General features: G+C 36.9%; 2 protein-coding genes across 2 annotated transcripts; both read left to right on the top strand.

The window, feature by feature from the left end:
• The first annotated feature begins 420 nt into the window (after positions 1–420).
• On the top strand, positions 421–10,544 carry LOC122047358. Its single transcript, XM_042608573.1, has 10 exons — positions 421–997; positions 2,215–2,312; positions 2,384–2,429; positions 5,087–5,169; positions 5,851–5,915; positions 7,817–7,878; positions 9,050–9,109; positions 9,224–9,256; positions 9,714–9,779; positions 10,269–10,544. The coding sequence occupies exons 1-10, from the start codon at positions 614–616 to the stop codon at positions 10,311–10,313; spliced, it is 942 nt and encodes a 313-aa protein (XP_042464507.1). The 5' UTR covers positions 421–613; the 3' UTR covers positions 10,314–10,544.
• Positions 10,545–14,162: 3,618 nt separating this feature from the next.
• LOC122047357 (tol-Pal system protein TolB-like) lies at positions 14,163–16,722 on the top strand. The gene has a single exon (XM_042608572.1). It carries the CDS (start codon positions 14,243–14,245, stop codon positions 16,358–16,360), a length of 2,118 nt encoding a protein of 705 aa, XP_042464506.1. The 5' UTR covers positions 14,163–14,242; the 3' UTR covers positions 16,361–16,722.
• The last annotated feature ends 1,666 nt before the right edge of the window (positions 16,723–18,388 follow it).

Here is an 18,388-nt window from a genome sequence, read left to right as displayed (position 1 = left end):
TATGCTGGCTTCAAAGATTGATACTTCTTAACTTTGACTGCTCTATCATATGATCCTCTTGACTTTGATCCAACTCAGAAACTAGTTGAATTGTCGCATCAACTCCCTATAATTGCATTAGTATAATTTTATTCTTTCTATATTTATAATTTTTATCAAAATTGTTCTTATAATTTATTATTATTATTATTATTATTATTATTATTACTATTTTATCTTATATATTATCAATTATCCCTTTTATTTTTATTTATAAGAATATTCGAACGAGGATAAATGGACAATAAGTATCAAACTGTAGGGTTTAAAATGAATAATTAAACTGCAGGGTTTAGTTATAAAGCTATTAAAATGCGGGCTAAAATGAAAATTTTCTCATAAAAATATCTCTCTGCCTGTAAAAGACTCACGCTGACTTGACTACCCAAACTCCCCTTGCGCTTCTCTGTCTCCGCTACAAAACCCAATCCCTTCCCTTCCCTTCTTCCCTTCGTCCGCTCAATCCAACAGTTGCAACCTCTCCCATGCTCTCCGCCGCGTCCTGCGACGCCTCTTCTGCTCTTGCGCTTCGTTCCAGATAATTCCTTGCCTGGATTGCAGAATCGGCCCTAAGATGATTGGCGTTTCAACTGGCACCTCGCCCTATTCTTGCTATCTCACACTTGCTAGACCTCTTTCAACGCCGCCATGCTTTGCAATCCGCCAGGTTTCAACCCGTGATTCTAACCCGGCGTCTGGGTGTTCGAGATGTTTCGTACCCTGCTGCGCCACGAATCAGCAGCAGCAGCGGCAGTCTCGGCCTGCCAAGAAGAAGACTGGGCGGAGGAAGGCACCGGGAAGGATGCCGCCGGATGAAAGCGGAGATTCGGTGGAGGTGGTACCCGAACCTGAGAACGTGTGGAGTCGGCCTTCTCCGTTGCCCAAGCCCCCTGCTGGCTTCGTGCTCGACGAGCATGGCAGAGTTCTTCTTGCCTCCTCAAAGCGGATCACAACTATTGTACATTATACATCCTCTCTCTTGCTTTTGTCAGCTTTTACGATTTATGAATTACGTTGTCTTTTGGTGGCCAGATTCGTACTTAGTTTCTGTTTGTTCCATTGTTTATTCTTGGATAGAAAATTCCTAAAGCTTTAATTATATCACTATTTCTGTTTTATTGAGTGGAAAGTTGAAGGGGTGCTAAGCGAGTAAAAGTATTGAAAAATAAGTGAGATGAAAGAGTAGCGTGGATGAAATTTTGTGTTACACTCACGTATTTGCAATTGTGATCTATTGCTGATGCGGATCAATATTACAGAGATGTTTGGTTTCTGTGATTGCTTCCTTTATGCAAAACAGCCTGTGATATTATACTCATCATGAAACGTTTTTGGATTGATATCAAGATACATTAGTATTAACGTAATGGGACTACACCTCAAAGATACATTATATTTTTTCATGAACATCCCTGAAGTTGTGAAACATTCAACTGCATGAAAAAAAAACACAACATACACGGTATGGAAATCAAGGAAAACCAGAGAAAAATGAGAATCAGGTTTGGAAGTGACAATGTACCAGTGCTAATTGATAAAAATCTACTTGTTTGCATGCACCTTTTTTTGTTGTTTCTCAATGAATGAGAACACACTGAAAATAGGAAAGAAACAATTCGTTGAAAATAAGAGGAAGCATGGACCTTCCCTACATCATCTAGGTTAAATTTTTTTAACTGGGAAACCTAAACTCATTCAATCAATTAGCCATCTTATATATAGATCCCTCCCAGATTTGAAAATGGTGTCTATTGGTTTAATGTAGCAGTGATTTTTGTTTGCTGTATATGATTAGTTTATACCTATTAGTGGATGTTTAATGTTGTTCTTATTGATTTGATTTTGGATGCAACAATAGGATTTGCTAGAGTTGTTGCATGAGAATTATTTGTCTAAAATTACACTGGAATTTCCACATGTATATATATTTTCTCTTTACCTTCATTAATTTGTGTTAGGAGATAAGGTAAATGTATTGCTGATGCAAGCCTAGCTAGTTTTCTAGCTTTACAGACTTAGCTAGTTTTCCGGCTATTCAATTTATTTGTCTGCATCCATGTGCAAACTATTCTTGTTTGTGTTTTTTTTTTTTTTTGCATCTCATGATGTACAAAAGAAATTATTAATCATCCTAAGCATAATCAAGAAAAATGTACTGTTTTTTTTATTTGGCAGATTGATGCTACAAACAATTTGCCACTAGAATGTGTTATTAGGAGGATTTTCCAAAGTTCTGCAGGGGATGAGTGCTTCTTGCTCAGCCCCCTTGATCCGTAAGTATAAACTATAATATTTTTTGTTAATTTTGAAATATGGTTATTGCATAAGATTTACTCCTTTTCAGGCCTATACAGATCCTGAAGAGCACAAATTTTGAGGGGTGGTCAGCTGTATGATTTCCTTCCTGTTTAAGTCGTATTTTTTCCTATGATAATGCATGAAATGTAACTTACGATGTGACTTCGGATAAGAAAAATATATTTAACACGTGTAAATTTTTTTTCTCTAAAAAGTGTTTTTTAGTTATGGGTTTAATCTGGCAGTTAGTTTTGCTTCCATCATCTCCCAAACAATAACGTAGGATCCCATGTTGCATTTTTGACTATTTGGGTGTCATGGTTGTTGATTTTGTGCTGAGCTTTACTTCTTTCCGAATTAGATTTGAAGAGCTTGTTTTCTCAGATGATGCCATGGACTTCTCATAGTTGATTGTCTAGAGTTTAATGCAGCGACCTTTTGATTTTTCTTCCTCCCTTTCATGGGGACATCAGTCTTCTACTCTTTCCAGCTCTTTATATTTCTAGTCATACTGATTTGCTGTCAGTTTTCTATCAAAATGAACCAAATATTCACATGTTTTCCATTCTCTGTTTTTTTTTTCTTTTTCAAATGTTAGTTGTTGCACTTTTCTTTGATTATTTGTTACAAACAAAATCAAATCATACTTCTTTGGCTTGCACATGCCTATTTTTTTTTTTTTCAATTTCTTCCAGAATCAAGCTGGAAGAACTTTCTTTTCCCAATGATGGCATGGGCTACTAATAGTTGACTTTCTATAGTTAAATGCAGCAACTTTTTGATTTCGTTTTCTTCTTTTTCTTTTTTTATCCTTCTTTGCCTCTGTCCAGTTCTTGGTGTTTCAATTTTTAGTTATTTATTTGAACAGTTAGGTCATAATTACATGTCGCCTGTTATGGAACTAAATGTAAACAGTGAAGGATTTACCAATTACACGTATAACTAATATGATACCAAGTTAATATTCATATAGGTCTAAGGACTACCTAGAGGAAAAACTTAGGGGTGGCAATTCAGGTCGGGTTCGGGTTGGCGGGTTGACGGATTGGAACATCAAAACCCGAACCTGACCTGATTAATATTTTGGGTCAAATTATTCGACTCTAATCCGACCCATTTATCTGTATTTGACCCGAACCTGACATGAAATGACCCACAACCCGAATCTAGTTCGAACCCGACCCGAAATGACCCATTTATAAAAATATGTTCATCTTAACCCCAACTCAACCCAAAACCCGACCCCAAAAGACTCATTTTATAAAAATATGCTTATTTTAATCCGAACTCAACCAGAATCCAACCCGAACCCAACCCGAAAATATTTATAATTGGGTTCGCGGGTTGTAATCGAGTCATTCAGGTTGACCCGAACCCGACCCGTTTATTAATCATGTCAAGTCGACCCGAACCCAATAAGACTTGATCCTAACCTGATTTTTTTCATGTTCGGTTTGGGTCGTGTTTTTGTGTCGGGTTAGAAATTGCCACCCCTAGGAAAAACCCTCATAATTTCCCCTGATATTAAAATGGTATCAAAGCGAAGGAAATTTTTACCAGTCATGTAGTTAGAAGCATCTAAATTTAGAATTCAAGGTTTTGACTCAGATGCATGCGTCATATAGCACTTGAATGAAGTACCTATATGCACAAAGGATGTTGCAGACTGAGATAGCGGATAAGCACTTGAATGAAGCTACTTCGTTCATCTATCTCAGTTGGATGTAGGAACAGCAAGAAGTTGAAATTCTGAAGAAGAGAACCTTCAGTGCCCATCAAAGGAATAAAAAAAACTGTATATCTAGTAGCTAGAATGGATCTCTTTACCAAGGTGATTTCTCTTGGTTTCCTTGTGAAAGGATCTGGATTAAGTTACTAGAATTGAGAAGTTAGACTTCCAACAAAGTTACTTTAGATGCACAGGATGACACAAATTCTTCAGTGTTGCTTTTCTGACCAGATTCAAGACAAACTAACCATCAAGAGAATTGCTAGAAATGAATGAAGAGTGACAAATACACATGTGACATTTGAATGCAACATTACAATTTCATCTATCATAGTTTGACTCCACCATAAAACATATAAAGACTGATTGCCACTTTGCCAGGGGAAAAATAGAATACAAGGAGATCATTAGATCATTACTTCATTTGTTAATTCTAACCTCTAATTGTCTGTTATTAGATTTGCTAAGGTTTTAAGAGAGAATATATTTCTAATAAGCTAGAGGTTTATATATTTTGGACCACCTAGAAGGGGCAGGGGTGTTAGGAACCTGTATGTATTAGGGAGCTATAAGTTGATAGTTAGATGCCTATTAGTAAATATCCAAATAGGCAGGGATGCACATTTAAGGTGATAACAAGTAGCATGTGCATAGGTCTGGGTATTATGAGGGCTAAATTCAAATAATCTTCTCCAAGATCAACGCCATCCTCTCTCTGTTTATGTTCAGATGTTAGTAATTGCTTTCCTTGAATTCTTTGATTATGGTGTTTGATAAACTAAAGTTAATCATACTTTTGGCTTTCACATGCCTAAAATTCTATTCTTACAGAAAAGAACATTGCTTTGTCTCTTTTCTGGAATTCTGAAAGTTTGTACTTTCACATCACTTTCTTGCTCATTTTGGAATGATTATTCTGTAAATAGATATCTTCAATATGTTCCTCTCATATGCCCCACTGTCATATTACCAATCACTCTTATGTTCTGTGAGACCTGTTGATTCATTATTCCTTTGCAGGTTGATGATGAGGAAGTTGATGCTGTAACCCCTTCTGCTGCATATGCCCTTGCCAAAATTCATATGCATCTTGTACTTAGTGGGTATGCATTACTTGACCTCTTCTATCCATTATTTATTATGGTTCTAGATTGCTTTTATGGCGTGTTTGATTCATGAGAATAGCTATCGTATTCTCTATGGATTTCCATGAAATGAACATTCAAATGTTTGGTTGCAAAAATGACCTTGAAATACCTATTCTCGTAAAATAGTTATTCCAAATTTAAGAGGAATAGGTATTCCTTAATTAATTCTAGGGATAAATGGGTCTGATGAGCTAGTTGGTTTGGTCAAGTAAGTTGGGCCAGTTTGTCCCTGTGGATCAGTGGGCTGATTAGGCGGGGGGCATGCTGGGGTGGGTGTGGGTTGTCCAGATAGTTGGATTAGGTTAGGCAGGTTAGTATACCCTACCCCATATTCATTGTGAAAACTATTCCTTGTGCGTTCACGATCACATTCCTACCAATCAAAAATAAGAATAGTCATTTCATGTGTATTCCATTGCATGAACCAAATTAACAAATACTTCTTGTCTATTTTAGTTCTTAGAAGTTAGAAATCACTATTATATTCCTTGTATATCCCATTCCATAAACCAAACACACCAATGGTGTCTACTTTCTTTGGAAAATAAATATTTAGAAGTCTAAATCAATGGTTTGGAGGATCATGTTTCTGAAAAAAAATACTATTATAAAAATGATTTCCTTTTTCCTGATTAGGTTTTGTTACACTGCAAGAGGAGGCTTCTGCTACTCAGAAGAAGACATTCTTGAATTTCACACTGGTAACTTGTTATATTGATGCTTGTTGACATGAAGATTGAATGATTTTTTTTTTATTATCAACACAAATGGTGATTTGGTAGTAGGTTGTGCATATTAAGTGACAAATCTTTTCCTGAGCTTGAAAATCTTCATTCAGGCAGCCCTTGAGTTTCTCTAAAATCTGACCACAAATTTCTTGCAGGACTATCAGTATTATGGGACTTTCTGTTATCTGTTATATCCATTCAACGGTGAAGTCCAGTATTTAGTTTGGCTTTAACTATCCATCTCACGTTAGTCATTTATATTGTAATACTAGATTTCTATTAAAGGATATTCCGATTGGAAGGTGCTATTTAGAGATGTTAATTCCCCCAATTCACTCCATTTGTCATTTTCCTGCTTTTATACTGTGTCCTAGGAGTTCTATACTGCTAACTTGTGCCCCTCTTCATTTGATGCTGATTTTGTCAATTGGCCCGTCAATTTGAATATTCTTTTTCGTCATTAGCACAATATGTTTTTCATATTTTTCATATGTTTGACGTAAAAATCAAATAGTTGGATCATAGTTTAAAATCTCATGCCATTTCGCCCGATACAGGCGAAACATTTCATTCCACTGCGACTGGTAGAGGCACGTCTTCGATGTCGATGTGCCCTGAGGCCCCGCAGACGTGTTCGAATGCATCGCGCTAGTCGGCGATGCTCCCGAAAGTGTTGCACCAGCCTGGAGGCCGTCGGTGACGGGTTCAGACGTGTTGCGCAAGTCGGCAGAGACACACGACCCACGGTTGTTGGCGGTGCATAACAGATGGGGTTGGGGTCCAAAGGTTTTAACTTAGGTTTAATTAAATAACTTATTTTAAAAATTTTAATCAACTTCTACCTATGATTGAGATAATTTAGATAGACTTAATTAAAGTCTAATAAAATCATCCCATTAATTCTCTCTCTCTCTCTCTCTCTCTCTCTCTCTCTATATATATATATATATATATATATATATATTCTATATTTTTTATTTTAAAAATATCGAAACTATGTTAGCATGGTTTGATACAGTTCTGAAACTATATTATTTTGGTTTGGGACTGAAACCTTGGCACGGGTCCAAATTTTAAACTATGAGTTGGATACATCTTTGCCTAGTAGCATGGATCTTCCTAAAATATTAAAAGCTTCTATATAGCCAATAAACTGTCAATATCTTATGATTGACCATGGCAGTAAGTTTGTTGTGTTTCCATACATGAGATGCATCAATTTATGTGTGACACAACACGAATAAGGGCTTGTGCCTCAGTCGACCATGTCACTGGACTTGACATAATGCAAGGATAGGTTCATGTACCTCAACAAGCAATCTCGGTGTTACATGCCTCAGTCAACAATCTTCACATAGAGGAGATCACTGGATAGAAAATGTTACTATTGATGGAACGATTGAGGGCTTGGAAAATAGTTGGGTTTACCGTTGGGATTCAGTGGAAAAATAGACTAGAATTGCTAGAATAAAGGTTAATTTTTTTTTTAGTTTGAAATTTAACCATATACAGATTTAATTTTTAAAAAAAACTTTTTATCCTGCATCAGTGTGATTCCACTTGCTGCTGTTCTATAACAATTCATTCTTATTCTCCCAAGACCACCTCAACAGCTTGTCAATAGGAAATCCCATTGTGCTTCTCTCTTGGGATGATCATGATTGGATTGTGATAATTTCAAATATATAATATAGTCTACATGTAGATTTGATTTACATTGATTTTCTATCCCAACTAGATGTCACTAGTGGTTAGAGTGCTTCTAGTTCATAACAAATCTTGCGAGTTTGCTCCCCTCAGTTTAAAATTCATTGTTTACACTACACTGTATAGGGATCTAGTTCGTACGCACTAACATCCATCAAAATTTGCAGATGATGGTGAAGCTGCTGATGGTATGCCGGCGGAAGGATTGAAAATAACTTGCTTCACTATGGTGAGGCTGTTAACAGCTATGTTTACAGACTCACCGATATTCATTATTATATGGAAAAGATGTTAATTACTGAATTATATCAGTATACTTGTTCTATGATTTGAATTAAGATTCTAAACCAACACAATAAGAAGCTAAGGCTAACTGTATGCTTCAACTATTTGGGAATCAACGTTCCAACATATAATTCTTGAACAGATGATATTTAATTATGGCCTATTCAATAGCATGAGATTAAAGTAACCATCTCATATGAAGATGTGTGAGCATTTCATTTAGGAATGATGTATCTCAAGTATTAGATTTTTTTTTTGTTTCATGTCGATAAAAAAAGGAATAATGTGCTTTTGTGATACATAAGATGCTAATTTCAGTTTGCTGGGAGAGAATATCTAAGCATACTTGTTTAAGTTCAAAAACATCGGCTGCTTTATTGGTTATATTTCTTGATCAGTGTTGAGTTTGTGAAACATTTATGGTTCACCATGACTTGATTTACACGAGTGGAGCATCAAGAAGGGGAGGGAAAGGGAAGAAACATAAAATTGCACACGGTTCATGAATCATTTATGGAATTTTTGTTTTCCTTCCCACCTCCCAATCTTCCTAGTTATCCACCTGAGTAAACTTAGCCAAAATGGGAAAGCATATCGGCCTATTTGTTTTGACTGATTTATTTTCCAATATCAAGAAAGTATGACCAATCTGATATTTGTTGCCAGCCATTAGATTTTCCCTGGAGCTTAGCTATTCTCCTTTTGGTAGATGAATCTTTTAGTCTGATGGAACCACAACATGTTATATTGAGCTGAAGTGTTTAGACAGGCAACTTCAAAGATTGTGAATAGGTTCTTTAGTTTTTGGTGGAGATGAGAAAGTAAATCACAATTTCTATGCAGATTTGCTGCTATGGGTCCTTCTATTGTGGAATACCACTGACTACCAATATGACAATTTCCTTACTTTCTCCTCTATGATTTTGACTTTGCTTACCTTTTTTTTACTTATTTATTTTTAGATTAGCTGTTATGACTATTGATGTTATTCTTTATTTTTTTACTTATGTTCATTATTGCTTTCACTGTTAGACATTTGAATAAAATATGTTATACTTAGCAAGCGAATATTCATATAAATTATTCTGATAACAAGATTCATGTTTGATTTGCAGGATGGAACAAACTACATGATCTACACACCCTCAGACCCGCTCTTGTTCGTTGCTGTGAAGGTGGGTTCTCAATTTTCTTTAGGGAACTGGATGTTTTGGTATAGGAAATTGTCTTTCTCTTATGTTTGAGTTTTAAAAATCAATGTAATATGCCACAATTATTTTATTGTGCAGGACAAAAATGGTGTTCTGAGAATTGCTGATGATGTAAGCAAGCTATTTTGGTTATGAATGCCTAAGATGGCAAAAATGGTGTTATGAGAATTGCTGTCATGAAATTTCCCTTGATTATTTTGGCATATTCTGGAAAAATTTTAATCTAAATTTCTCTTGGTTGTACATACAAACACATGTACCTTGATATTTATTACTTGAACCTCCATAAAAATGCAAAATCTAACTTCGTTGGAGTTGTAACCAAGCCTTTTATCTATATTTGGAGGGCAGGCTGCTATTCCTTTGGTCATTTACTTTTGTACTAGTAGAAAATTGCATTTGCTTTCTTTCTTTTGTAGGAATCATTTGAATTACTGATAGTTGGAAACTAGATTAGATTCAGAGATCAATAATTAGGTTAATAAGTACATCTGACAGCTTATCAACAAACTAACTTGTTTTTTTTTTTAAATTTCCTTCTGCATTTAATTGGCTCTCTGGGAAACAGGATCTCTTGGATGACCCTGCTATCATCAGTGCCATGGACGAGGAGACGGAATTCAATGCTCTTGTGGTATGTTTGACTTTTTATTTGCAGCTTCAGTGAGTTGTATAAAATGTTTGAGCCATTCTGAACACTAAACTGCATTGGGAAATACAAATACCCGTAGATCCAATTCACTTTTCTGGGCGGCTAATGTGAGCACACAGCTACAAATCCCCTAGCTGACCTCTTATTTAGCGCTATTGGTTAAGCTGATCAGGCAGCCTCCAAGTAGCTGTCTGCTTTCTTGTTATTGTGGTCAAATATATGTTCTTGATTCAAAAAGTTAAACCCTTGGCTTTAGATATATACAACTTGTATGCATTTTTCCAGTAATACACATTTGAATGCTTCAGAAAATTTCTTGATTCGTTTGGCAGATGCAATATATATGGCATCTTCCAATCTGAACACCTTTGACTGGTCGCCATCTAATTCATTTTTAAGCCTTTTCTGATTGCTTGATCAGTTTATTTCCATACCTCTACAATCAGCCACTGACCTTTGTAATTTCTACAGGAGGAAGAGACTGCTCTTCTTGAATCATCGATGGGGGAAGGATGACACTACATTGCTGAGATAGGGATATTGTTTTTGGCATATGGACGGAAATGGCAGTGCAAAGTTTATCAGAAGCTAACTTGTGTGCTAAAAAGTGGATCCGTCTGTGGCATTCCTTGAATTCTGTCAATCTATTGTCAAATTTAATTACGATAGTCCCCTTTACGATCTTTATTGATTTTTTGTTTTGTTTTTGTGATAATGAATAATAGTTATATGCCTTTTGTCTTGCCATCCCTGTGCCAATCATAGTCTTTTTAAGTTTTTAACAGAATGTGTGAAAAGGGACACCATGCTGTGGAGCTTCTCAATATATGTATAGGTGTATGATGTGTTGAGTGCTCACGCTGGGGGGTGGGGGGTGTCCAACGTGACACCCCCCCTATGTTGAGATTCACATCGAAGGGAGATGTGGAGCCACAGAATTATGTCGCTTGGAGGGTTCTATTGAGTAGCTCTACAGAATTGTCCCTTCTCACACATTTTGTTAAGAAACAGACTGTATGATGTAGCATTTGGTGAGGTTGCATCCTCAAGGGACTGGTTGGAAAAACATCGGTGAGCGATCTGGATTTCATTAAATTTATTGATCTTCCGTGGCCGTTGAAAATGGACCAAATTATAGAAATCGAGTATGATTAAGCTCAGGAGTGTTAGGAATAAAACGATTCCAGTTTGCAGTGAATATGATGTGTTTAAAGTCCATTTATGACTTTTGTCAAAAATTCACTGATGACTTTAAGTGTCATTAATGATTTACTATAAAAAGGCATTGACGCACCTAAAAAACCTCTATTTTTTTGTTAAAAAGAACATGAATAGATTCATGGGATCAATAGGAGTATAACAATACAAATTTGAAATAATTCCAAACTTTTTAAGTCAATGAAAGAGCTCATTTTTTTAAAATAAATTGGAATATAACTAATTATATTCATACATCAATCTAAATATGGAAAAAAAAATAACATAAATAGATGTAGGGGACCATCAAGAGTGTAACAGTGTAAATTTAGAATAAATTTGAATTTTTAAAGATTATCAATGACTTTTTGATCAAAACTCATTTATGAACTTAAAAAGTTCAAAATTTTTAACAAACATATATAGATAGATGTAATAGGTCATTAATTAGGAGTATAATGTGTCAATTTGATATGAATTTGAGATTTTGTATCAATGAGTTTTGAATGAAAGTGATTCATGAAATAACTAATTTTTGCTTTTTATGGTTTGATTCAGCCCAAGAAAATATTGATTTTTTACTTTGGCTTTAAGCACACTGACGGAAGGACATTTTAGAGAAAGTGCACTTTTTCTTTTATTAAAGTATTCAAATTTTATACGATTAATCTTAAGCTACCCTACCAGGTCTCATCCCATATTTCGTCCACTAAATAAATTCAAAAAGCAGGATAACTGCTACTGTTGTGACATTCATGTATCACAAAAGATTTCATCGCCACAAGTACATCTGACATGGGAATCAAATCGTCCTTATTATATTTTTAATTTTTTAAACAAAATATAAAAATTAATGATTTAAATAAGTTTTAATAGAATTAAATATTTGGCTATATTAGTTTTCTAAACATAATAGAACTTAACTCCATGAAGTGGAGTAGTTGTGAAGTGAGTGCAATTTTTTAAGTTGAACCAACAATTACAATTGTTGGTTTATTTTAATGTTAATGTGTTTTTTTTTGTTTGGTTGATTAGGAATGTAAAAAATAATAATAATTTTAATTATTTTTATTGATTATCTTTGGATTATCGGTTCGGTTTCATGGAAGTTTTCTATCGATCATCAGATTAAATCGGGAAGTACATGCGGCGGTCAGCTCAAAAGCCTAGCATCCGACCAGCCCAAAAGTCTAGCATCTTTTGTTTACGTCCTCCATTTGGAAAGAAAAATTTCTACAAATATATCATAGCTGAGGTTCAAACTATAGATGTAGAGTGACAATTTGAATGTCTTACCTAGTATTATAGCCCAGAGAATGATGAACTAGGAATGTAGAATAGTTATGAAGTGGAGATGCATATATTAGTAGAATGTGATAATTGTTGGCTTATTTATTCAACCATTACCTTTTTCTACTAATGTGTTTTGCATTATTCTCTCTCATATGAAAGAACTCGACTTTTAGTGAGTTATTGACTTTCCTTTTTGGATCGTCCTTCCCAAGTGTATCCCAAGTGTAAGGAACAATTATTTTGGTAACTCATCCTAGTAGGCTAAGAAGGTTGTGTCACCAATGAAAGTGGGGCTAGTCAATATTCATAGTAGGCAATTCAACAAACAAAGAGAAAGTTTGAACGTTCCCAATATGATAGTAAGTTCTCAATATTGAAAATTAGATTGATATTTACATAAGTAGGCAAATTAATAGCATATGTATTAGTATGATTTTTTTTTTATAATTTAAAAAGGATCAAAGGAGGGGGAATGAAGCTTTTGGAGGATTTTTTTTAAAAATATGGAATCATCACATCAACGATCCCCTAAAGTCAGTCCCACCGATATAAAGAGAGGTAAATACAAATACACAGTTGAAAGCGCATGGCCAGGACGTTAATCTCAGGTAATGACACCTCAAAGATTAAACCCTGGACCTCTCGATCATGAAATCATACGTCCCCAGCTGTGCTACGCCCAAGGGACATTTTGGAGGAATTTTTAAGAAAACATTTGGAGGTAAATGCGAACAAACACATAGTTATTACATTATATTCCTTACATCTAGGATGTATATTACCTTGAAAATTACATTGATATTAATCATGTGCATATATTTTTGGATGTATTTTATAATTAGTATATGATATCAATTGGATATTATTTGGATTTTTTTTATTAAGTTATACTTGTGATTAGAACATGAAGTAATAATTTAATTCTAATTAACTATCTAAGTCATTTTAGGTTATAAAATAATATAACCTACGCTTGTTGTGCCACCATATAAGATAGAATGATTCACTCCATTATTGAGATAGCGACCTTAAGGAAATATATGTGTTAATATATATATGTGTTATTGTCATAATATATTATTTCATAAATTTCTTTTTATCCTTGGACTGAGACATTTATATATATTTAATTAAAATTTGCATGGCTTTAATTTATCGTTGATGCTAATTAAATTAAACGTTATATACAAATTTATTGTATAGTATATAGAGTAATTAAATTATATAAATACCAACAACTACAAGGAGCCTGACATTCTCAATTAAAGAGAAATAAATTTAATTCAATTTCTATTATTAATTAGACTCAAAGAAAATCGGTCGGTGCTATTTAAATTAATTTGTAAAGGTTAGATATCTTTTTAATCGAATTAGATTGTTGTTGATTATTCTATTATTATTATTTTATTTTTTTTGATGTCGAAATATTGTTTGGTTGACATAGCAGGAGATTGAACAGTGTCAAAGCAGAAACACATTTTTGTTAATTTTAATTTTATTAATATATTTTCTCATCTACAGAAACATATAAAACGAAGCTTTGGATAAGAACAGGGACCTTTCATTCCCAATCAATTGACAGCACACCCATTTATTAGTTAACAAAAATATTTTATCGATAATCAGAATACATTAAAAAAATTCAATATATCCATCTAAATGACCAACGGCCCATTTCTGGAAAAAAAAATCTCGTAGAAAGGACAATAAATTAATTCTATAGTTTATTTTCTCTTTTTTTTTTAATTCGGGACAAATTGTAACGGACGTACAAGATGAGCCTAATTTTTTTTTTCTACAATTCTTTAGATATATCGTTTGATAGAAAAGGTGCGAAAAATACAATATGCAGCCCAATTAATCTTAACCGTCAGTACACACCTTCCTTATCTTTCCCTTGCCCTTTCCCTTTATGCAGACTGCTGAGTGCAGAGAGAGAGCAGAGTGCGGCACCGATGACGACGAGCCACCGTAACCTCTTCATCCTTCTCCTCTTCCTCCTCCCTCTCTCGTCCTCCTCCCTGGAAGCCACCTCTGCTGCCGGTACCATCATCTTCACCACCCTCGGCCGCAGCCGCTACAACTTCGACATCTTCTCCCTCCCCATCGCAACCTCCTCCTCCACCCTCCCACCGGACAACGACCGTCAACTCACCGACGGCGTCTCCGTCAACTTCAACGGCTTCTTCCCTTCCCTCTCCTCCTCCTCCTTCCTCCCCTCCTCCTCCTCCTCCTCCTCCTCTTCCCTCGACTCCCTTCTTTACGTCACTGAGCGCAACGGCTCCTCCGCCATCTATCTCGATCTCTTCCCCTCTGTTTCCGCTTCCGCATCTCCATCCGTTCGCCGAACCGCCCTCCAGTTGCCAACCCGCCTGCAATTCCCCCTCCTTCCTACCGCCGAATCACCTCGCGGAGCGCCTCTCATCTCCATGATGGATCGCCCCTCCCTCTCCGGCGACCTCCTTGTCTACGTCTCCACCCACCATCCGAGTTCCTCCCCCAGGCAAAGCTGGGCTGCTGTCTACTCCACCCACATCCCCACCGGAAGCACCCGCCGCCTCACCCCCTCCGGCGTTGCTGACTTCAGCCCCGCCGTTTCCCCCTCCGGCGCATGGATAGCCGTCGCTTCCTACGGCGACGAGGGTTGGTCCGGCGATGTCGAGGAGCTCCGCACCTCCATCTACCTCCTACGAACCGAGGACGGGTCGCGCAGGTCTCTCCTCGTCGACCACGGCAGTTGGCCGTGCTGGGCCGACGACTCCACTCTTTACTTCCACCGCCGGGGTTCCGACGGGTGGTGGAGCATATACCGCGCCACCATCAGCTTCGCGTCCACCGTTGTCTCCGTCGAATCTGTTGTCCGGATCACCCCTCCCGGTTTCCATGCTTTCACACCGGCGACCTCCGCCGGCGCTCCGGGAATTATAGCGGTCGCAACGAGGAGACAGACTTCCAAATTCCGTCACATCGAGCTGATCGACATGAGAAACGGAAGCAACGTTTATGTGGAGGTGACACGGCCTGTCGCCCCCTACTCCCACCACTATAATCCCTTCATATCCCCTGATGGATCCAAAGTCGCGTACCACCGATGCAGGGGAAGCAGTAATGGAGATCCATCCTTGTTGCTGGAGAACATAAAGAGCGTCGCACCGGAAAATTTTTCACTCCTTAGGTTCGATGGCTCCTTCCCTTCCTTCTCTCCCGATGGCAAACAGATTGCTTATGTCAATTTGCCCGGGTTGTTCGTGGTTAACTCCGATGGCTCAAGCAAACCGAGGGAGGTTTTCTCTGGTAATGCTTTTCCTACGGCGTGGGATTGGAAGAGGAAAGGTGTTATCTACACAAGCACTGGCCCCGAGTTCGCCGGAGAAAGCACCAGAGTCGATATTATTTCCATCACTCTCCCTGACGATGACGGAGATGAGGACGCGCAGGCACAGCCTTCGATCAAGCAGCTGACAACTGGGGGCGAGAATAACGCGTTCCCTTCCCCATCACCGGACGGCAAATGGGTCGTCTTCCGATCAGGCCGCTCTGGATACAAGAATCTGTACATTATGGACGCCGAGGAGGGTGAGAGTGCTGGAATTCATCAGCTAACCGAGGGATCTTGGACTGATACCATGTGCAGCTGGTCACCTGATGGAGAATGGATCGCTTTTGCTTCCGACAGGGATGATCCAGGGAGCGGAGGTTTCAGTATCTACATCGTGCATCCAAATGGCACTGGGCTGAGAAGGGTGGTGCACAGTGGAAGTAGTGGAGGAAGAACAAACCACCCCTGCTTCAGTCCTGACTCCAAGAGCTTGGTCTTCACCTCAGACTATGCAGGAATTTCAGCAGAACCCATTTCCAACCCCCATCATTACCAGCCTTATGGGGAAATTTTTACCATCAAGATCGATGGTTCTGACATTCTACGCCTCACCCACAACTCCTTTGAGGATGGCACTCCAACATGGACGCCCTTTTTCTTGGAGCCTGCCGATGTTGCTGAAGCTCTAGATGGCAGCGCAAGGTGCAGCTTTGATGACTGCCACTGGCTCAATATAAATAAATCCCCAACTTAATGAAGTCATCATTCCTGCTACTTCCTGCTAATGAGGTATTTATTCATGTTGAACCTTGCTCATGCTAGAAGTTCTTGGTGGTAGTAATGTCAACGATGATATATACTTGTAATAATGCACAGGGACAGAAAAACTTGAAACTGATGAACATATATTTTTGTTACTTGTATATTAGTTTTTTATGTGTGTGTGTATATAATGGTTACTTTGGTGATCTTATGTTGATTTTTTACTTGTCCTAGCATATAGATTCATACCTTAGTTAAAATAAGGTTCGTGTTTAATGTCACTTATGTTATTTCTGTTTTTGAAGTATGTCATGTTATATGATCAGTAATCATATGCAAAGTGATTAAATCTTATTTGCAATCGAGCCAGCTTCGAATTTAAATTAAATTGAATAAGTTGGAGTTTAACCAATTAATTTATTTGGACGGTTTGAATTATTTTTGGTTTATACGAGTTTAGGATTTTTAAGGTCAAATTAGATAAAATGGAAGAAGCACATCGTCTCAATCTGTTAGTGATCTTTTCGTGTCTAAAGGATAATATAGCGTATGAGTTTCAAAAATTTAAAAAAAAATTATTTAGTTTATCTTTTCTAGATGCATGAAAGAGTAAATATCTCCTTCGTGTTGGCTAGTGCATGAGGTGTTCTCATAATGAGGTATGTGGTTTGAATTTCGATAAAGTCGAGGTAAATACCTCCCTTATGTACTAGTCACTATTCCAAAGGTTAGTAGTCACTCGTGATTTACCTCCTCCGTGTTGATCCTGGGACGAGTTGGCGGGGGGCGCTGAGGGCGAGCGTGAAAGTTTTACTTCACTTTTACATTTAGCGGAGTAAAGAATAGAATATATGAAATTTAATTTTAATAATATTAGATATAATGAGACAATTATTAAGATAGGAAAGAATGAGTTATCTAAAACGAACTGAGAGCTTTAAATATTTTTGATTTTTTTTTAAATGATGGAAGGATTTAAATAGATGTCTTACATAAATATAAGTAAGATAGTTGAAATTGAGGAGAGCGTCGTACATTTTATGTGATCGTAATTACCTCTAAAATTTAAAGTTAAGTTCTACGAAATGACAGTTAGACATGCTATGTTATATGACATTGAATGTTGGGTTATAACTCGAGCACATGAGCAGAAGATGGGAGTTGTAAAGATGAGGATGTTTATTTGGATGTGTGGATATACGATGATAAACAAAATAAGAAATGAGAGTATTAAAGAGAAAGTCAGAGTTTTATCTATTGATGAAAAACTTTGAAAAGCACGTTTAAGATTATACATGAATGTACTTAGACAACCAATAGATGTTCCAGTTAGGCGATGTAAAATTATGATAAATAAGTACATCAAACAAAGAAGACAAAAAAAGACTTGGTTAGCAATAATAAAATAAAATATAATTTATTTAAGTATAGATGATGATATAATAGTAGGGGATATAGTATAATGGTGTAAAAAGATCCATATGTTGCAGAGGGCCCACAAGAGGGGGCTAAATTGCATGTAGATTAAAAATGGACCTTTCTCTATCATTTCAAACAAGATTAGTAGCACAATTAACACAAAGCAATTTAACAACTAATAAAATAAAGAGACTAAGAAAATTACTTGGTTATAACTTAGGTGGTTGTTAATCCAAGACAAAAGAAAGCACTAAAGGTCTTCTTCGGTGAAGGCAGAGAAGTCTCTTACACTCATTAAATGCTCAAAAAATTACTAGGAAATGAATACTTGAGTTGTTGAATATTTCCTACGTCCAGGGGTCTTTTTATAATCCCTAGAAAATCTTATCTGAAGCTAAAAGACGCCTCCAACAAGGTGGAGTGCACCTCCAGCGAGGCAAGCAAAGATAAGATTTTATCTTCATTAACAGTTACATATTGCTCAGTCGAAGGCGCCTTCAAAGGGTTTAAGGCGCCTTCCATGGGTGGTTGAAGGCGCCTTCCCACAAAAAGGCATGAAAGCGTCTTCAACCACATTGAGGGTGCTTCTAGCAACTCCCCA

The sequence above is a fragment of the Zingiber officinale genome, chromosome 2B, assembly GCF_018446385.1.
Source record: "Zingiber officinale cultivar Zhangliang chromosome 2B, Zo_v1.1, whole genome shotgun sequence".
Taxonomy (NCBI): domain Eukaryota; kingdom Viridiplantae; phylum Streptophyta; class Magnoliopsida; order Zingiberales; family Zingiberaceae; genus Zingiber; species Zingiber officinale.
This window is presented reverse-complemented; position numbering and strand designations above follow the sequence as displayed.

Bases quoted from the DNA above. Each gene is read 5' to 3' on its own strand.
- LOC122047358 (XM_042608573.1), top strand. From the start codon at position 614: ATGATTGGCGTTTCAACTGGCACCTCGCCCTATTCTTGCTATCTCACA. The intron at 2,430-5,086 runs GTATGATTTCCT...ATTCCTTTGCAG, and splicing joins ATTTTGAGGGGTGGTCAGCT to GTTGATGATGAGGAAGTTGA. The intron at 9,110-9,223 runs GTGGGTTCTCAA...TTTATTGTGCAG, and splicing joins TCTTGTTCGTTGCTGTGAAG to GACAAAAATGGTGTTCTGAG.
- LOC122047357 (XM_042608572.1), top strand. From the start codon at position 14,243: ATGACGACGAGCCACCGTAACCTCTTCATCCTTCTCCTCTTCCTCCTC.